Below are 22,102 nucleotides of genomic sequence, written 5' to 3' on the forward strand. Positions count from 1 at the left end.
CTAAAAAACAACTTTTAAACTGGTGGCCCTTTGTCAAATTGGTGTGGTCTAGAGTACCTATGCCTTAGGCCTCTCCGTCCCTCCTACTCGCCTTCTTCAGCCTTAGGAATGCCCCTGGGTAGGATTTCTCCTATTCATCACCTGTCTGAACACTGCATATGTAATGAATCACTAAGACTCATGTGAGGTGTTCAGACAAGTGAAGAATAGGAGAAGTCCTGCCTGGGGCATTCCTAATGGTGAGGAGGGATGAAGAGGCGGTGCAAGCCTAGGGCATGGGTACTCTAGGCCACGCCAATTTGACACAGGTCTGCAAGTTTTAAAGTTGCTTTTTAGGACAACAACTGCATCACTGGTCAAACAGACCCCAAGGACAGATCTTGGATTAAAAGCAGCTAACCCCCTTAATTAACACACATAACTATACATAATTTTGTAATGTGTGTTAATAAGCTGCCTGGAGCAGTTTCCAAAAGAGGGATGAAATGGCACCTCTGTTGCCACCATCGTTTTTATCAGGAACTGCAAGGCTATAAGCCATGTAGTTTCTGATCTCCTGCTATGTTCTAGCGCTAAAAAGAGCAGGATGCTGCCCCCTTGTACTGTTTATTCTTATACACAGGGGGAAAAGGCTGCCCGACACGATTGTTGTGTCCGGCTGCCTCTGCACAGTGAGGGGTGACTGCTATTACCACTCACTCAGCCAGAAGCAAATTAAGCAGTGACAACAATCATTGCTCACTGTGCAGAGGCTGCTGGACACCACAATCCCGTCGGGCAGCCTCTTAGCCCACGTATAAGAATATACAGTAGAAAGGGGACAGCATCATGGTTTTCTGACAGAAACGGTGGTGGCAGCAGAGGGGCCATGTCGCCCCTTATTGCTGCCAGGCACTGGAAATACATATAGAATAAAAAAAAATACTAAGTAATATAACTTTATTAAAACCATCTCCCGAGTTAACTGCAATCTCCAGGAAGTACTGGCAGTTGGTCTCCACTGAGCTTACAAGTAAGGCTAGGTTCACACTGCGTTTTCAGCATCCGTTTAACGCATCCGTTTTTTGCAAAAAACGCATGAAAAACGGATTGCAAAAAACGGATTCATTTGTGTGCATCCGTTTTTTTATTGACTTCCATTATAAAAAAAAACGGATCCGTTTTTTTTGGCGGACCAAAACGGACCAAAAAACGTTGCTGACCCTATTTTTCTGGACGTTAAAAAAAACGGATCCGTTAAACGGATACTGAAAACGCAGTGTGAACCTAGCCTAAGGAGGATTGTGAGAAAGAGTGTGCTCTGTTTCCTGGCAATAGGACAGCCACAGATCAGAGCGGAATCCAGGAAGTTATTGGATCCATGGGGGAGGAAACCAGTACAGGGATGTGAGCTATTTACTAAAGGGTTGTACTTCTTTACATATGTATGTGGTACACATCTGACTAGCTGTGGTTCATGGCACAACCCTTTTAGTTCTATAAAAACATATGCTACAAATAAAAAAAAAAGTTACATTTGGTGTAGAAGGCCACAGTAGTGACATCTATAAATGAATGCCATCACCCCTGCACCAAATTTAAAACGTTTATTAAACATTAATATTTAAAAGAATCATTGATCTTTTGTGCCAGATAGCTGAGCCATGCAGTAGGCTTTCTAAATTATTTTTTATCAAGCCTGTTACATGCAAATTAAAGTTCATTTAGTGTACCAGCCTTGTCTAGAAGGGTTGTTCAGATCCTTACCTTTCATGAAGAAGCGGCAGGTTAACCGAGGTCTAGCTTTTCTGTCATTTGGATCTTTCACTTCACCCTCCTCAAGGTCATCATCCTGTAAAAAATTAGTAAGATAAAAGTCTATAAAAGAAACGATTAAAATAAAAGTCACTGTAGGATTTAGTCATACACTCTGTTCAGCTGGGGGTCCTGCTGTTTCCAGTAATTCATTGTCAGTCTGGTCCTCATCACCACCACATCATTGGCCCACACAAGACTACTGCTCCTTTCCTGACATTGTACTGCTGGGGACCCTGCTGCCTTCAGTTCTAAACTGTCAGCCTTGAGACAGGTACACTCATCTTCCAAAATACTCTGTGCTGCTGTGAACTTTTAGGGTATATTCACACGAACGGGCTCGCAGCGAGATTCTCGCTGCGAGCCCGGCAGCTCCTGGCAGTTCCCATACACTACATACTTGCTGCGGCGAGTATGTAATTCTGCCGCCCTTAACCCCTTCTGCTCCCGCCCGGCTCCCCCGCTGTAAGCATACTTTACCTGTCTTTGCTGCACGGGTCCGGCGTCCTGCTCTCCCGTCCGGCCAATCAGTGTGTTGCCCAGCTGCAGCCACTGATTCTCGCTGCGAGCCCGTTCGTGTGAATATACCCTTAGGCTATGTTTAAATGACAGATTTTTTCATTAGAAAAATCTGTTTTAAATCCACAGTAAAACACAAGGCACTCTCTCAAATTCCTACTGCCAATTGTGACATGGTTTTGGGCACAGTTTCCACCAATGAATAAGCATCGGAACAACGTATTTCATTTGCATGCGAATTAGGCATGAATTTTTAGACAGAATTAAAAGGACAAGTCCGGTGAAGGTTTTTATTAGGGTAAATTTACACGGGCGGATCCACCAGGAGTTTCACGCACGAAATCCACAGCTAACCCGCAATACATGCATTATTATTATTAATACATGTATTGCAGATTAGCTGCGGATTTTGTGTGTGAAACTCCCGGCGGGTCCGCCCATGTGGATTTACCCCTAAAGTACTGTACTGCCAAACCAAAAGTTGTACAAATCACTAATATACACTTATTGCAGGAAATGCTTATAACATGCTTTTCCCCTGCACTTACTACTGCATCAAGGCTTCACTTTCTGGGTAAATATGGTGCTGTCAAGACCCGACCCACGGCACCCCCCCCCCTGCTCTCCCCCAGCGTGCCCGCTCCCCACACTGTCCCCCATGTGCCCGATGTCCCCAACGCATCGGTAAATTCAACCTAGACAGCGCCCATTGTTTTCTTTCGCTAGCTGCTGCTGTCTTTCCATCCCCGCCCCAGGACTTCACTACTTACATTCCAGCGGGTAGATGTCCCTGCAGCCGCTGCAGGGGGGGTTGTGAGTAGTGTAGTCCCGGGCAGGGAAGAGAAAAACAGGAGAGGCTGCTGAAAGAAAGCGCGGGCAGCCGGCTAGTTTGAATCTGCCGCTGTCTGGGGGAAATCTGTGAAGGTCCAGCTGAGCGGAGTGGGCAGTGGACACAAAGGGAAGTGTGTGTGAAGTGGGCGTGGGCATGCTGGGGGAGAACAGTGGGGGTGCCTTCGGGGAGCAGCACACTGGGGGGGGGGGGCAGAAAGACAAGGAGAGGGACAGAGCTGACACTGAGCATTCCCTTGCAATCATCCTCTCCAGCAGCTACAGCGGCACAGCAGGCTCGTGACTAAGTGCAGGGAAAAAGCACTTTATGTGCATTTCCTATAATAATTGTATACTGGTGATTTGTATAACTTTTGGGAGGCAATACAATACTTTAATAGAAAATTTTTTTGTGGGACTTCTTTAATTTATTTGTTTAGAATTTTTCTATGTCAACAAAGGCATATGTCTAGTTACCTATCAGACATGGAATTTTACAGCAAAATAAACTTCCCCAGGTGAAATGTAACATAGAATAAACATGGTGATGTTACTTGAGTGCTAGATATAATTACTGTTGTTTTTGTGACTACAACACTGACACCTAATGGCAACAAAATAAATATAGAGTAGATATTATAGGGTGTTACACGACCCCTACTGTTGAAATTAAGTACTGCATTATCTTTAGCCTTATTTTAACCTATGTACTCTGGATAATTTCACTAACATACTTCTTTGTATAATTTTGCTGTTTTTTGCAGATTTTACAGTATGACTCCTAGACTCAATTGGATTAAGGGTCCTATTAGACGAAGCAATTTTAACTGTTGCAAACGAGAGCTACTTGAAATTGTTCAAATATTTCACAGAACAATAGCTCTTAGATATAATCCTTACAGCTTCGCTTACTCCGAGCGAATTATGTGAAATTACAATGAACGATTACTGAACGACTAACAATGATTTTGGTGTCAGCACAAAATTAATGAGAAACGATACAGCAGGGGTCCTCAACTGGCGGACCGCGGTCCGAACCCAGACCGCGGAGGCCAGCTGTCCGGACCCCTGCTGCAGCTCTGCTCCCTGCACAGTAATTATGAGTGCTCATTGCGAGCGCTCATATTTACCGTGCGGCGGCAGCACTGACAGAGAGAGCCATTGGCTCCCTCCGTGTCAGACTCTCCTGTGGCAGCAGCGGCAGCTGTGGCATCTGCGCCCGCACCAGGACAGGGGTGAGCGGCCACAAGAGGGAAGAGAAGAGGAGATGTCGGACCAGGGTGAGTATAAGTGTTTTTTTTTTTAATGTCACATGCTGTATGGGAGGGGGAGAGCGCACAGGGGGCTATATGGGAGATGGAGAGCCGACAGGGGAGAGCACACAGGCTATATACTACAGGGGGAGAGCTATATACTAGTGGGGGAGAGCGCACTGGGGGGTTATATACTACTGGGGGAGAGCGCACAGGGGGGCTATATACTACTGCGGGAGAGCGCACAGGGGGGCTATATACTACTGGGGAGAGCGCACAGGGGGGCTATATACTACTGGGGAGAGCACACAGGGGGGGCTATATACTACAGGGGGAAAGTGCACAGGGGGCTATTTACTACAGGGGGAAAGCGCACAGGGGGCTATATACTACAGGGGAAGGAGCACAGGGGGCTATATACTACAGGGGGAGAGCACACAGGGGGGCTATATACTATAGGGGGAGAGCGCACAGGGGGCTATATACTATAGGGGGAGAGCGCACAGGGGGCTATATACTATAGGGGGAGAGCGCACAGGGGGGTTATATGCTACAGGGGGAGAGCGCACTGGGGGGGGCTATATACTACTGGGGGAAAGCACACAGGGGGGCAAAATACTACAGGGGGAGAGCGCACAGGGGGGCTATACACTACTAGGGCAGGCACCCCCTTTGTACCTAATTTCAAAGGGCTGGTGAAAGAGAAAAAAATGCCAGTTTTTCCGCTAATAAGCAAGTGTATGTAAATAGTTCAACAAGGTTTGTGAAAAGTTAACAAAACACGTTTCCTACTGATGTTCAGCTTGGACCTTCACCTGACAATAGACCCCGGTCACTAAAAGTTGTTGAGTACCCCTGCGATACAGTAATGATTTCTCGTTGGTTATTTGATCGTTGTCTGCAATAACACGAAACGATTATCATTTAAAATTGAACGATATGACGAGGGCCCTAACTCCAAATTACAACAAACCCATTGCAAAACCATACAGTCTACATGAGCTAATATACATCATGAGCTCTAGGGGACAGGAAAATACAGTGCATAATGATCTAGTGTAACATGGAACGTGGTCCTACAAATCTTTACTACTGCATCCATGTTAAAATGCATACAACACTTTGCTTTTCTGAGTAAGGGTGGGTTCACATTCCGGAATCCGCGCAGACAAATTCCGGTGGATTCTGTTGCTAGTACGCGCTCACGGCCACGTGCCTTTCCGCCGGCTCCATAGACACCATTCTATGCGCGGGCCAATTCCGCTATCCTTTGAAAGAATTGACATGTCAATTCTTTCGGCGGAATGCGGAATCCGCCCGTGCAAGCCGGAATTTACCCGCACAGATTCCGTAGTGTGAACCCACCCTTAAGGCCTGAGTACACACCTGCGCTGAAGGCTCTACTGGGAGCCTCTTTGTTACAGGTTCCTTCAAAAACACCAAATAAAATAGCCAGACAACATGACAGAAACACAATGAAGCCATAAATGTTAATGGAGTATGGCGTACAATGGATTTGCGAGCTCCATTTTTTTCTTCCACTTACAAAATACAAAAATAATGGAAAAGAACAGAACATACAACTCAGATATGAACTGAGCCTTAACAGTGCAAAGCATCATGTAGCTTAGTACAAAACTGGGAGTGTGCTGGTTCCCCATGTTCACAGAGCAGTTTCCAAGGGTAGTTTGCCAAACCCTGAAAGCGGATTTATGTAAGGAAGGAAAAAATGATAAAGTAAAAAAAGAAAAAAAAACTTAATCATCATGACAAGGAAAATAATGAGAAAATAAATACTTATCAATCACTAATAAATACATCTTATGGGTGCTTTCGCACGTCCAGGATCCACAGCAGATTTGATGGCGCAGATATGATGCTCTGTATAGTTACTTAGTTACATTTGTTTCTGCAGCATCAAATACGCTGTGGACCTGAACCATCGAATCTGCTCCGGATCCTGTATGTGAACGCACCCTAACTGTAAAAAGACATTCCTGTTTCTACCAGTCAGTGAAGCAGCAGGACTTTGATTTGGTGAGCAGATACTTTCCCTCGGGTTGCGGCAAAAATTAAGATTGGCAGCTTTTGGAGAGCTGGTGATGCTGTGCTACGGGGGGACAGGAACAATTAAGTATAAATACTTAATACGTCCCTTCACACCCTTGTCTGCAGTGAAATTTTAGTTGTGGCCAGACTTCTTCTTTAATGTGTCACTGTTGTTAGAACTTATAACTATAAAATCTAAATCAACAGTATATGTGAAATAAAGAAAGTTTTCAATTTACATTATCATGTTGTCCATGATAACTAAAATAAAAAAAATTATGAATGTATATTGCAAACTTGCTTTATATCACATCTACTGTTGATTTACATTTTAAGGCTATGTTCACACTACGTATGAGACCAGATGATCTTTCCAGCCGCAGGGTTCTCCCACAGCACACAATGAAGCAAGCAGCCGGAGCCAGCGGGATGTCATCCCTGAGGAAGCCGCTGGGCGGCGGAACGCGTGGGGTGACTCTTGCCTATCTGACCCGCTTCTTATTATTTTTTTGGGACTGTACATGGTGATCGTTTCATTTATCTACCCTTTGCTCACATTAATTATTTCTCTTGATGTTATATGTCATAGGGATACTGCTTAGGCAGCTTTGTTAGAACCCATATGGTCCGGGGTCAGAGTGGTTGTTAGACCTTGCTGGTACACCGGTAGGCCTTATGTTGACATTTTAAGTGTTTTTAATGTAGGGTAGTGTTTGGGGTTTGTCTCCCTTATTGCTTTACCCCTGCATAGTTGATGGTATTTTTTGTAAATTTTGTTATTGTCTCAATAAAGTATTGTTATGATGTGCTACCTTTTTGTGCATATGCTTTTGTCTTTTTGGGGAGTTGTCTGTTACTTATATGCATTGGTTTAGCACTCCTTACTTTTAGCGGTGCCCACTATCCCTATATATATTATTGTGTGAACTGACAGGGTTTTCTACAGCCGCAATTCATTGAATTGCAGCCGCAAAAAACTGACATGTCAGTTATTTGCGGCGCCGCACGGGATCCCGGCTGCAGCGTATACGATGTGTATACGCTCCGGCCAGGATCCCATAGAGGAACAGGCAATGTTCAACACTACATAAAGTACGGCCGTTGTTGCCGATGGAAACAACGGCCGTACTTTTACGTAGTGTAAATGTTATAACGACAGTTAAACTTTAAGAATTGTTTTTCCCCTCTTCCTTTTCATTTAATGCAGTTCAACTTCTAAGAGTCACCATTTTTATTTTTATCAACAAAACATTGTGGGCTTTCTGTTTTGCAGTAACAATTGTACTTTGTTGGCATCTTCAGTGTACCATAAAATTTACTGAAAAAAATAAGTAGTATAGAAGTATACCAATAGTATGCATTATAAAAATAAAAAACTCCCTGAGAAAATATTTGTTATGCATAGTGCTGGGCCCAAAGAGGCAAATCATAACAGGGACTCTTTCATTGGTTTTCTTTGAACCCCTGTGCCCTTCTCTTCCCTCATGCCTTAGTATTAGTGCTATACATAAGGTTAACATACAAATGCATTTTTATATCAAGTAACCAAGAATTATAAGGCAGAATAGAGTCAGCCAAAAACAAAGCAAAACACTTACATCAATCTCCCCTTCATCAATTTCTCCATCATCCTCTTCCTTCTTCTTTTCCTTCTGCTCCTCATCCTTTTTACTTTCCTTTTTCTCATTGAGCGGAGAACCTTCTTTCTCTTTTTCATCTTCTTCATCAGCTACAAGTTTCTCTTGGTCATCTTCCTGGTTGGGCCCTGCCGTTTCTTCAGGGACCTCCTCATCATAGTCCAGTTCATGCTCATCCAGTTCTCGCATCACAGAAGAAGCTTCATCGTGAAGGTCATTGCCTTGTTCGTGATCGTCATCTTCCTCATTGGTTAAGTGTTGGACATCTTGGTTGTGTTCACTCTCTGAGCCAGGAGATTTAATCTCACTAATGTGATCTTCATCATCTGAGGGATGGGCGGATCTCCCAGAATGTCTCTCATGCTCCTCTGAGCCACACTGGTTTCTTTCTGCAATGTCCAAACTACCTTCCTCAATTGGAGGGGAATCAGGAGACTCTTGGGGAGGTTCTAAGATGGACCCAGACATGGCTTTATCCGCTACAAAAGATTTTGGGGAATGCTTATCATTTGAGAATGGCGAAATGTATTCTGCTGAGCCTGATGAAGGTTCAGCTGAGTCAGTGGGTAAGCTCTTCTCTTCTAACGCATTGTTGCATTCACCATCTTCCTCTTCCTCCTCTCTCTCCAAATCATGCTCTGAAAACTGATCCTTGTCGTCATCTTCCTCTTCATCTGTAAGCTCAGGTAAAATTTCTTCAGGAGACAGTGGGTCCCGTTCAGGACTATCTGGCGAGGCCATCTGTCAAAAGTACCTAAAAAAAAAAAAAAAAAAAAGTCTGAATGTCAGAAACTGAATAAAATAGGAGTAATGTAAAGCAGCCAGTTTATGTAAGGATATTGAATGATTAAATAACTTTTGACATGTCATCAGATGTACCAAAGGTAGGCCCAAGAATCGGCAATTAGTGAGGATGCACGCTGGAGTGTCAGCTATACCGATACTGACCAGTAAATCCCAAACAGTGAGAGAGTCCAACAGCATCCAGAATTAAATCAATACTTATCAATTGTATTGCAAATCCGAGGGTACAGCAGCGATGTTTCTACCCCAATGTTTGATAAAGATTCTTTGTGGTCGAAGCATCGCTACTATTCTCTTAGATTTGCAATAGAATTAAAGATTACTGATTGAATTTTCGATGCTGTTGGACTCTCTCACCTTTTATGTCATCAGACACGTTAAGAGTTATTAATCACAGCAGGTCTCACTGAGACCTGCTCTGATCAGAAGATATAGCCGGAGAGAGATTGCAGCAGCGTGATGCATTCCCTGGCCGGCCATGCAGTCTGTTAATATTCTTAGTGTAAGTCTATGAGAAATTATTGATGGATTGATCTGCTGGGGAATGGATCGCTATATCTCCTCAGCTATATCTTCTGAGCACAGTGGGTATCTCAGCAGTGAGACCAGCTGTAAACAATAACTTTTGACATGTCTAATGAAGTAAAAAAAAGTCATTTGTAGTGACAGTGCCTATTAAAGGCGGCTATATACCTTCAATAACTGTCAGCTGAATGACCGTTCTCTCCGTCTCGTCCTCCCCATACCTTTATACCATGGGTCTCCAAACTGCGGCCCTCCAGCTGTTGCGAAACCACAACTCACTTTGGATTTGGCTGTCCAGGCATGATGGGAAGTGTAGTTTTGCAACAGCTGGAGAGTCGCAGTTTGGAGACCTATGCTTTATACTATGGGGAAGATTTATTCTCTGCATCCCTGATGTACACCATGGAAAAGGTGCAGATTTTTCCGCAAACTACTAAGTCGGACTGGCACAGTGTGGATCAGTGGCACTGATAGTAGTAGTGCCCCAGTGCACCAAACCGCCTCATTTACAAATCTAATAAACTACAAAAGTTCCCAAAAACAGTGTTGAGGTCCCAAGGTAACCAAATTGCCTTCATTCTCAGCACCCTGTGCAGGACATATCAGCAGGTTAAAAGGGGTTATCCAGTGCTACAAAAAGTGAATAGAGCATAATTGCAAACTGCACCTGAACTGGAGAGAAGAGTCGTGTTGTCTCTAAAAGAAAGTGGCCATGTTTTTAGATAACCCCTTTAATGCTTTTAACCTAATGATAGTTTCCCTTTAAAGGAAAAGTCCTACGAACTGTAAAAAAGGCAGGCAGGTGGGGGTGGGTGAGAACGTAAGTGAACTCACCCGTCCCCGTGCCTCTGTTGCGCTGCTCCCTGGTCCCGTAGCCCCGCTAGTTGCAACATCACAGCGTCGGCAGAGTGAATGCCTGCCCAGCCAATCAGTGGCCAATCGCACAGCCAGGCCATGATGTTGCTTCTGAAGGAGCTGGCTATGTGACGTTCCCGCTTTCTTGCAGAAGATGACAACCGGCGGCCATGAACGGGACCCCTGAGCAGTGCAACGGAGGCATGGCGACAGGTACGTTCATTTTTTTTTTTTTCCTTTCACCCACGCACCTTTATGTGACAGTGTATCAATACAGGTATAAATGCAGTTTGTTTAGTTCACAGAGTTTGACCAAACTGGATAGAACTCTAGCCATCCCTTTATCTGTCAAGGTTATAAAATTGGCTATTCACATGCAATAGCAGTCACTGGGCCAACAGCTATCCCTCCTACACTCTCCATACATATGGGCTTGGCCAAGAATTCACATGAAGACAGGAGTTTCAGCCAGACTCCTCTGTTGGTGGCATATTTTTTCATAGAACATAAGGTTCATGCAGCTGAAATCCAATGTGCTTGAATACTCTTGTGTCCATTATCTGCCAGAGGAGTATTAAGAGACCCCAAATGACAGACAGCTGGCTGTCTCACCAAAATTGTTGGGCTTGGTTTATTTATTTATTTTTTTAAACATATGGGAGCCTGAAGTGTAGGGATACATGTAGCGGAAAAGCTGCAGATTTGTTTGTGGATTCCAGTGCAGACAAGCAATTAAATAATATAAGGGAAGCAATTAGATAAACAGCAGTAGATCAGCCACAACAATGGACGTTCTAGATCTCGGCTGCAGGTATAGTCTCCAATCTGCATCAATACTCATTCCTGCACATAGAAAATAGCGAGCAAGTAGAGTAACATTTTCTCCTGTGCTGTGTCTGCAGCTCCTGTGCTGATTGCTTTGTCTTCATAGTCACAGATCATAAAGCAAACCATGTAGTCTGATCCTGCAGCCATGCCCCCCCTCCCCCCCAAAAAAGGGAACGTATTCTAAATACAGCCATAGAAATTACTTTAAAGGGCATTGGATTACATTTTGTATGATTTTTTTTTTTTTTCAGGAATGGGGCAACGTGATTTATTTAGGGAATCTAAGCGAACAGCATCGGCACAGAACAAACAGGGGTCCTCATTCTCTGGATAGGTGATGGGACCCACGCCAATCACACATTTTATGGCAGCTCCAGTGACCACTCTTTTAGGAAGAATAAAGTGTTACATTTTCACATTTGTCATGTTTTTTTCATTCAGTGATCGGCTGGATAATAGTTTACATTCGGAGATCCAGCTAAACTGATAAGGTGAAAAAAAAGAAAGAAATATCTAGTGCAAGATAATTGATCCCTAAGGGATGCAATTCCAAGGAAGCAGTAAAACCCCAGGGGATACCAAGTCTCTGTGCTGGAGAGAAGAGCTCAGAGGGGACCAGCACCAGACGGGGGGTCACACCGCTCTCAACATTAACTCCTTCCCATCAAAGCAATTTTGTGATGTTGGCATTTGTTCCTAACGTTCCTGCCTGACAAAAGTCGTGGCTTTTTAACCCTTTAACAGCCATGTAACCAAATATTTATTTTTCAACGAACAAGATATGAATTTTTCAACACTTATTATTCCATATGTTATCTTGGGAAACAAAATAGTCATGTGTGGGGCGCAATGACTTCTGTTGTTGAATTTAACAAACTGCAGCTAGACTAAAAGCTAGAAAATAGCCATGAAAAGAACCTGAAAATGCCCCCCAAAGGGCATCAACTTTGGGCCATAAAGTGTAAATTCTAGTCCTGGCAACATCAAACCCACCATGTAATGTTATTTACCTATTCAACAAAAGAACCTGATCTTGGATACTGTCAGGGCTGCAGGGATCGAGTAGTTTCACTGTACTGCATGACTGCCTAAATGTTTTCTCTTCTAAGGGTACAGTCACACGTACACCATCCTCTGCAAATTTGATGCTGTGTTTTTAACGCTGCATGTTTTGTAGGGTTAAATACTCAGCAGGTTTAAGTGCCAGCCAAGTGAATGGAATCCTAGCTGCAAACTGATGGAGATGTACTCAAGGCAGAACAGGTCAGTATGGTTCATATCTGGCTATGGTTAAGGTCACGCACGTGTACTTAATCTGCTGTGGATTTGACCAATATACATAAGTAGCTGAAATCTGCACTGTAAAACCCACAGCAAATTAAGAATATGTGGACACACCCATATACTGCGGTCATAGAAGGTGTGCATGTATATGCAGACAACAGAAGGGTCTCCCCCCTAAAAAAAAAGTATTAAATGTAATTTATATGAAAAAAATATATATATATATATCACAAATCCTACAGTGGTAAAATGTGTTCTGGTGGGCCTTCCAATCTTTCTTTACTGCTGGCCAGCATGTGACTGCTGCTACTACCAATGGCCTCAATGGTCATGTTCTGTACTTCTTTATGGCACTATAGCTGCCATTGCCGAGTAGTAATGCTAGTGTTATAGAATATGACTACCAAGTGGCTGCAGTGGTTGATCACTGTATAATTGTAAAAGTATTTTGTTACATAATAATTGAGATTCCTTTTTATATTATTTCAAAACTTGCATAACCCCTTTAATTGTAACATGTCAGCAGTTGTGTATATGGTCTCACGCATTATATGGGGCAAAAGGTACATGGGCTGTACAGGGTTTTTTTCTTTTTTATAAACAGTTTGAATTTATTCCTCAGGGCCTAACTGGGATTGTTACTGAGATTTCCCACCTACCTACTGATATGTATGTTATTCATTGTATCTTATCCAGGTACCATATTTGATAGAAGTAATAGTAGGAAAAGCATTCTTTCAAAAGCGGGGTATACTGGAAGTACTAACATGGAAGTGCTAGAAGGAGTCACCAGCCCCCTGTTGCCATCCTAACAAATCAATACACCATGATCGGGATGCATCGGGCCTGATTGAGTTATTTATCCCTGATACTGAAAAGACAGCGGCTCAGATTTATCTGTCAATAATTGGACACATTTTAAAAAAAAATCTCAAGTCTTCCTTCTAGTACTGATTAGCTGCTGTATGTCCTGCAGGAAGTGGTGTATTCTTTCCAGTCTGACACAGTGCTCTGTTGCCTCTTCTGTCTGAGACAGAGCCTTAGGCTATGTTCCCACACAGGATTTTTGCTCAGTATTTTGGTCAGTATTTTTCAACCAGAAGTGGATTGAAAACACAGAAAGGCTATGTTCACACACTAATGAAATTTAGTTGATGGCAGTTGTTTTAAGTTACCGCAGTTGTTTTTCAGACCGCCGCCCAGTTCCCGTGCACAGCGCCGTTCGATCCAGCGGTATCGGCCGGTGCTAAAGCACTGGAGGTCGGCCGGGGCGCCCCCAGTGGGAGGGAATTCCCTCCCCTGTTTGACGCGGCTCGCTTAGAATGAATGGAGCCACGTCATACAGGGGAGGGAACTCCCCCCCCACTGGGGGCGGCCCGGCCGACCTCCAGTGCTACAGCACCGGCCGGTACCGCTGGATCGAACTGCGCCGTGCACGGAAACCGGGTGGCACTCCGAAAAACGGACCGCGGCATCGGCTTCCCCGTGCCGGCGCCGATCAATCTGTGGGTTCAGGTTAAAGAGGATGTACTGGGTGGTACATCCTCTTTAAATGACGGCCATCCACTAAATTCCAACAGTGCGTGAACATAGCCTTTCTGTGTTTTCAATCCACTTCTGGTTTTGGTTGAAAAATACTGAGCAAATTACTGTGTGGGAACATCCTAATAGCCTATTAGTAAGGCTGGCGTTCCCATACCACAACCGTATATTGATGCTGGTCATGTGCCAGCAGTTCACAGCACAATCTACAGTTCTTGGTGTTCTTAATAAAATGCTGAATTTACCTTTTATAACAGTAATGATGTGATCTATTGTCTTTGTGGTGAGATTTGTTCATTTACTTTTATCTCTATGGCACTTTCCTGAGGATGGTCACAATTTCTGTATATTGTCAGAGAGAGTGGCGGAGCCCTGAAGTTCATACACTAGAATCCTTTTTGTTTCGTCTGGCAGCCATAGATGAATACCTACAGGATCTGCCAGGCAGCGGCACCATACCTGCTGGTACACAAGGAATAAACAAGGTGGTCATCCCCTGAGATCAGCGGTGTCTGATCCCTGCAGTGAGTGCGCTTCTACCTCAATGGAAACAACATTAGGATTCTGCTAATGTGTGAACACAACCGGGCTGCAGGCACCACAGAGTAACCTACCTGTCATCTCATATATAACAGCCACAGGGGTCCATGAAGCACAGGGTAATGTGGGGGGCACCCAGACAGGGAAGGGGCACTGGGGGGTATAACAATATGGCAGCATTACACAGAATCCACAGCCCAGATGCCTATGGAGGGCACAGCCAGGCAATGGCTGGCACAGGGCAGTAATGCTGGAGGAGGCAGCAGCCATGTAATCCTATGACACATCCTCCTCCCCAGCACACACCACATAAGGCTGCGCTGCTCTTTCAGCTCCCATTGATGTCTACGTGCCCCCCTCCCAGGAGACAAAATCACCGGGCCCCATACTGACCTGCAGGCTCTACACAAAGAGAGCCCCTATAACCTGCCTGAGCACAGAGGAGGCGGCCATCAGATTCTGAGGGGCCCCAAAGGAGGAAGGGCTCCCCGGGACTGTAACAGCGGCCATGACACCACCGAGTACCGGCACAAGGTACCGGCCAGCACTCTGCAGCCTCAAACCGTCCCTTACCTGAGGCAGGAGGACCGGGGACAACGCCGGGCTCCTCGCTCATACACGGGCGACAACGAGTGACGGGATCCCGCTCCTGGCGCAGGCCGCCTCACTGACGTCATCACCCGGCGACGTCTGCTCGCCGCACGCGTTAACCAGTGCAGTGCCGGCAGCCGCGTGACGTCACCAGGATCTCGGACCATCATGGAGTGTGTGGAGCCTCAGGTCACTGTGCGAAAGGTCCATTTCGGCCGTAGCTATACGTATGGGCTGCTTCATCCAGACTGCTATACAAGCTGGGGGTCACCTAGAGGGCTAGGGGCAGTATAGGACATATGCCACCCAGCTCAGGAACTAATGTCTCTGTACTGCCATTCAGATCCACAGAGTCCACTACAAGACCCAGCATTCCTTGTCTCCCATCATGTCACGTGACCCTACAAACAGACCATATTATGCTTTTCATGGCAGTTAAGCTGCATTTGCTTGAGTTGTGTTTCAGCAGAAGTGAATGGAGAGGTTGGTCATGGAGTGGACCCTGTCCATGCTGGCACTGTGATAGAACAACCTTTTTTGAGCCACGCCACACTTTATATACTTAAAAAATTCCGGGGCTCACCACCAACCAAAATGACACTAAAACAGTACATATTATACATATAGTTAATAATATAGATTCTAAATGTATTTATTCTCACTCAGTGTGAAACCTGGGCCTGTTTTCTTCTCCCCCTGTGCTTCCCTCCTGTGCTCCTCTCCACCACACTTCTCCCCCCTACTTCTCTCCTGTGCTTCTCTCCACCATACTTCTCCCCCCTACTTTTCTCCTGTGCTTCTCTCCACCATACTTCTCCCCCTGCTTCTCTCCTGTGCTTCTCTCCACCATACTTCTCCCCCCTGCTTCTCTCCTGTGCTTCTCTCCCCCATGCTTCTCTGCTGTGCTTCTCTCCACCATACGTCTCCCCCCTGCTTCTCTCCTGTGCTTCTCTCCACCATACTTCTCCCCCCTACTTTTCTCCTGTGCTTCTCACCACCATACTTCTCCCCCCTACTTTTCTCCTGTGCTTCTCTCCACCATACTTCTCCCCCTGCTTCTCTCCTGTACTTCTCTCCACCATACTTCTCCCCCCTGCTTCTCTCCTGTGCTTCTCTCCCCCATGCTTCTCCCCTGTGCTTCTCTCCCCCATGCTTCTCCCCTGTGCTTCTCTCCCCCATGCTTCTCCCCTGTGCTTCTCTCCCCCATGCTTCTCCCCTGTGCTTCTCTCCCCACCATACTTCTCTCCACCATACTTCTCCCCCATGCTTCTCTCCCCCCTGCTTCTCTCCTGTGCTTTTCTCCACCATACTTCTCTCCTGTGCTTCTCTCCACCATGCTTCTCTCCTGTGCTTCTCTCCACCATACTTCTCCCCCCTGCTTCTCTCCTGTGCTTCTCTCCACCATACCTCTCCCCCATGCTTCTCTCCCCCTGCTTCTCTCCTGTGCTTCTCTCCCCATGCTTCTCTTCCCCTGCTTCTCTCCTGTGCTTCTCTCCACCATACTTCTCCCCACTGCTTCTCTCCTGTGCTTCTCTCCCCCATGCTTCTCTCCTGTGCTTCTCTCCACCATACTTCTCCCCCCATGCTTCTCTCCTGTGCTTCTCTCCACCATACTTCTCCCCCCTGCTTCTCTCCTGTGCTTCTCTCCCCCATGCTTTTCTCCTGTGCTTCTCTCCCCCATACTTCTCCCCCCTGCTTCTCTCCTGTGCTTCTCTCCACCATACTTCTCCCCCCTGCTTCTCTCCTGTGCTTCTCTCCCCCATGCTTCTCTCCCCCTGCTTCTCTCCTGTGCTTCTCTCCCCCATGCTTCTCTCCCCCATGCTTCTCTCCCCCTGCTTCTCTCCTGTGCTTCTCTCCACCATACTTCTCCCCCCTGCTTCTCTCCTGTGCTTCTCTCCCCCATGCTTCTCTCCTGTGCTTCTCTCCACCATACTTCTCCCCCCATGCTTCTCTCCTGTGCTTCTCTCCACCATACTTCTCCCCCCTGCTTCTCTCCTGTGCTTCTCTCCCCCATGCTTTTCCCCTGTGCTTCTCTCCCCCATACTTCTCCCCCCTGCTTCTCTCCTGTGCTTCTCTCCCCCATGCTTCTCCCCTGTGCTACTCTCCCCAATTCTTCTCTCCACCATACTTCTCACCCCCTGCTTCTCTCCACCAAACTTCTCTCCCCCCTGCTTCTCTCCCCTGTTTCTCCCCCATCCCCATGTTTCTCTCCCCCATCCCCAGGTTTCTCTCCCCCATGCTTCTCTCCCTGTCTCTCCCCCCCATGTTTCTCCCCCATGCTTCTCTCCCCCATCCCCATGTTTTCTTTTGTTTCTCTCCCCCATCCCCAGGTTTCTCTCCCCCCCCTTACTCCTCACCTCCTCCGAGATGGTCGCCACTGCTGTCCGCCTCACCTACTGGCCACCCATAGGGCCCGGACGTGCTCCTCCAATCAGAGGGGACCGGGAGCGTGGGGCCGTATCGCACACGTTGATTGGATGCGTGCTTCACGGCAGCGCACCACGCTCCCAGTCTCCGCTGATTGGATAGGAGGAGCACGTCCGGGCGCTACAGGCGGCCAGTAGGTGAGGCGGACAGCAGCAGCGGGGCGATCTGCAGGGGCTCCATAGTTTGGGGAACTTTCCCCGCGGCACACCCGACCATGTGTCTCGGCACACTGGTTGAAAATCACTGCCTTAGGGTATTCACAATGTTATGTGATTCTCAGTGGCCTCGCAGTACTTGTACCAGGATACAGTGTTGTATGCCAGGACTCATACACTACTAGGGATATTTGGCTGCAGGTATACCCCAACAAATGATGTCAATGTCTCAATAACGTTCCATGTGCCCTTGAGCATGGATTACAGCTTGACATTGGTGTCTCCTGCTGTTCACAAGTCACCCTATTGTCTGCTAAGGCATAGCATCCTACTCTGCTTGAAGGGTGTCCACTAAGGTCATTGAGGTTGTGGGGTACAGAGTTATAAGCCTTTATACGGCGACTCTATGATAGGTTTTCTATGGGATTCAGGTCTGGAGTGCAGGCCACTAGAGATGAGCGAGTGGTGAAATATTAGAAAGTTCGAAATTCGATTCAAGCAGTCGATCAAATAGTCTATGGGACAAAAAATGCACATCACTTCAAGTGATCTCCAAGTGGTCAAATTTAGGTTTCCAAGTCCACAATGACATCTCAGACATTGATGCAAGCACCTCTGGAATGCAACTGGGACAGCAGGGGAAGCATGCCTAGCTGCATCTAACATGCCCAAGTCGCAGTATTACGGTGCTATCACAGCCTCTCAGCAATACACACCAAACACAATATAACCTCTATGTAGAGTGGAAAATACACCAGGAAACCTTCTTTCCTCTACATTAGCATGGACAGAAAGCCAAATTGTAAACCAAAGAAACATTTTCCTGCACCCATTTAAATCACATTGCCTATGACAACCACAGATAGCGCAGGCAAGGGGGAAATCAATTTTCTCTAGCTTTTTACTCAGCGCAGAGTGCTATGTACTCCACTGCAAACATTTATTATCTAACAGTAGCTAAGCAAATTCTGGCGTATACAGTATAGGTAGAAAAATGTACATATGATGCCAGCAGATCCAAAGGAGGGGATTTAAGAAGGATATGCCAAAGGTGTACGCCTGGAAGAAGGTGCAGATTCACCCCTTCTCTCTGGCGTACGCCTCCCGTATGCCTGGCACGCCCGATGGGGGGTGATAAGGCAGGGAGGAGGTGTGGTCTCCTCCCGCACCTAATTTATCATGATTCACACCTGCTCGCAGGCGCAAATCACGATGCAAATCTACACCTGCTGGAAGCAGGTGTAGATTTGGTACGCTGGGCGCAGATTTGGGCGCCCGGGCCAGCCGGATTCACTAAGAGGCGTGGCCCTCTTAGTGAATCCTGCCTTAGAAAAGGTGGCGGGACCTAATATAAGACTTTGTAAATCCCCCCCAAAGCCGCCTTTTTTGTTTAATCTGTGCGCAGAGCCCTATGTACTGCACTGCGACAATTTGGATGTTACTTTTAATAGGCCAACACAGGTGAATACAGGACAATTATACACTGCCTGCCTGTCGAAGTAGCTCATGCCTGGTAGTCTGTGCACTTTATGAATATGTTGTACAGGTAGCCTGCCTATTCACTGTGTATGCATATGTATACACTATGCTGTGTATTGTAGTACACCTGAAAAGGGTTTGTGGGGTCTTGCCTTGTTACAATCAGCTAAATTTACACTCTACCTACTCCAAAAAAATTATCCCAGAGATTTTTCTGCAACAGTTAAGACTGTAGGAGCAACTAAACCCAGTGCAGCACGTTCAGAATACACACCAGCTGCCTGTCTGTGTGAATAAAGCAGCTGCTGTACAGGTAGCAGGCCGATCCTCTCTATATATGGACAGAATATACTGTGCCGTGTCTTCCAGTAGCCACAACAAGGGCTTTTGTGGTCTTTGCTGCTTAAAATCCGCCAGCATACTGCTACGGCCTCCCCCCCCCCCCCGCATATTTATTGGTCTAAAAAAGGCGCCCGTGTAGGTGGGGGCGGGGGAGTCAAATTTTTACTGCGTATTTGGTCGGATGCTCGATCAAAAATAGTGTAGTATTCGACTGAATACCTACTCGATCGAGTACTACTCACTCATATCTACAGACCACTCCATTCTGGTCTCCAGCAGCCTGGTCTCCAGCAGCCTTTCCCTAATGATGTGACCTCAGTGAGCTGGAGCATTGTAGTCCATGAAGAAGACATTAGTCCTGTACTGTTCACGCAGAGGCACAATGACTGGATTAAAGCAAATGTACCATCAGATACATTGCTTTAAGACTTTTACATCAATAGACCAACGCAGGTATGCCGGGGCCGTGGTCCTTTTTTTGAACCGTGTCCCGGTTCCTGTGCACGGCACCGGTCTATTCCTGGGCACAGCCCTGCCCTAGAGGGGGGGTTGTCATACTGTGGGCGAGCGGGCCAGGACGATGCCTGAGAATAGACTGGTGCCGAGCCCGGTATTCAGGCCACTATTCAAAAACAGGGCTGGGGCACTGGCAAGCCGACACCAGTCTATTTATGTAAAAAAACTAAAAGCTATTTAGCTGATGGTACATTCGCTTTAATAGATGAAAGCTGTGCTTTTGATTGGTTGCTAAGTAATGAGGTCGGCTTTTATGTCTTCAGCTGTGATTTCATATGGGAATGTGCTACAGCAAATAAGTAAAGGTGTGCGCTGCCTGGTGTCACTGCGTCCTGGAGAGTCACTCTGTTACATTACCCCTTAGAGGTCATGTGCTGGCCTGACAGTAAACATATCTATTCCCCAGGGAATCACTTTAATTAGGAAACATTGTTTTTTTCTCTTTTGTGTATTAAGCACTTCCTCTTGACAACTATTCAGCTTTTTGATGAGTATAAAGGCCCTATTCCACCAACAGATCTGACGACAGATTATCTGCCAAAGATTTGAAGCCAAACCCAGGAACAGACTATAATCAGAGAACAGGTCATAAAGGAAAGACTGGATTTCTCCTCTTTTCAAATCCACTCCTTGGTTTGGCTTCGAATCTTTGGCAGATAATCTGTCGTCAGATCTGTTGGTGGAATAGGGCCTTTAGATGAGGGTTGGTCACTCTCCAGGGCATCTCAGCATCCTTCCTCTGCAGATCAATCAGATTTCAATGGTGGAGATTCATATTCTGTACAGTTGGCTGCATTCTCCTTGCATTTCATCGCTGACCTGTGTAAAAGTCAAATGTGGAGTGAAAATAATAATGAGTCCATGTAATAGAACTACAAAGGAGAACTATCCTACTGAGTGAGCACTCACCAATCAATACACATACAGTGTGTATAGGGAACTGAATGATGTAAATTTCCATTAACCCCCCCTGTGGTTCAGAAAGCCCAGTAAGGCTATGTTTACACCATGTTCAAGTGAACATTTTTGCTGTATTCATTGGTATAACTATTGTCTTCTCTGTATAGGAAAGCATAGCAGGCTGCTCTTTCTATGACCGCCAAAATATATATACAGAGCTGTTTAATTTTTTCCTTAATGTAGGAGGTCTATATATCAGGGAACATTTCTTTTACATATATGAAAAAACATGGTTGTATTACAGGCATTTTTCTATAATGCGGTGCATTTGGGTTAGTATGTCTGTAGCATTGCACACTCACTGTTGTATATTATACATGTTTCCCATTTAAAATAGGCTGTTACTTTTGCCCAATTTGAGGCACGGCTTTTGATATAAGTGATGTGGGGGAACACACACACATATATATATATATATATATATATATATATATATATATATATATAAACACATCGTGATTTGAATGTCTTACCTATGTGAATATTCTCATTATGGGTGCTGCTTACCTGAGCACTAGAGTCTGATTTTTCTGCCTATTTTGTATTCTTATGTGATATGGTTTTTAATCAATAAAGTTGTATATTTTAGGGTAAGTAGCCCTATTTGTTTGGTATAAAATTCTGTGGTAGAGGCGGTGATGTTGTATAAGGAGTAACTAGAGATAACTGAGTATTTCAAATACAAAATTTTCAGTAAACGTATATCTAGGTGCAATTAATGTGTAATTCTTATAGGACTATCTATCCTATTCTTGATACCAAAACAATTACTGATCTCAAGGAGACCAGCTAAAAAAGACACTAGGCTGCTAGTAAAAGTGCTCAAAACAGTAAAAAACCTAGATGCTTTGCCCCCTGGGAAATACACTTATGCAAAAACAGTCCATGGACCCTCATTTAGGAGTCTCGAAACACAGAACTAGCCAGATATCCCTCCAGGGAAAGACCTAGCCAAAGGGGTGGCTCCTATAGGGAAACCACAAACAAAACCTTTCTGTGTTTTCAATCCACTCTTGGTTTTGGTTGCAATATGAGGACCACAATACTGACTGAAATATACGTAGTGTGAACCCATCCCAGCTAAATATTTTTGCGGCCGGACATATACGTGTTAAACTCCGGCCGGGGATTTACGCAAGTTGTGGCCGGCTACGTACGGACTGCGAACTTACGC

General features: G+C 45.6%; 1 protein-coding gene across 1 annotated transcript in view; it reads right to left on the minus strand.

Annotated features, from left to right (window-relative positions):
* The window catches only part of ZC3H18 (zinc finger CCCH-type containing 18), a 97,326-nt gene extending 82,189 nt beyond the window's left edge, over positions 1-15,137 (minus strand). Inside the window, exons 1-3 of the mRNA XM_069966285.1 lie at positions 15,032-15,137; positions 8,042-8,834; positions 1,747-1,831 (exon numbers count right to left, since the gene is read on the minus strand). Coding sequence (XP_069822386.1) covers positions 1,747-1,831; positions 8,042-8,821 — 865 coding nt within the window. The 5' untranslated portion in view covers positions 8,822-8,834; positions 15,032-15,137. The remainder of the gene's footprint in view (positions 1-1,746; positions 1,832-8,041; positions 8,835-15,031) is intronic.
* Between the last annotated feature and the right edge of the window lie 6,965 nt (positions 15,138-22,102).

This window comes from Dendropsophus ebraccatus, chromosome 4, assembly GCF_027789765.1.
Source record: "Dendropsophus ebraccatus isolate aDenEbr1 chromosome 4, aDenEbr1.pat, whole genome shotgun sequence".
NCBI lineage: Eukaryota > Metazoa > Chordata > Amphibia > Anura > Hylidae > Dendropsophus > Dendropsophus ebraccatus.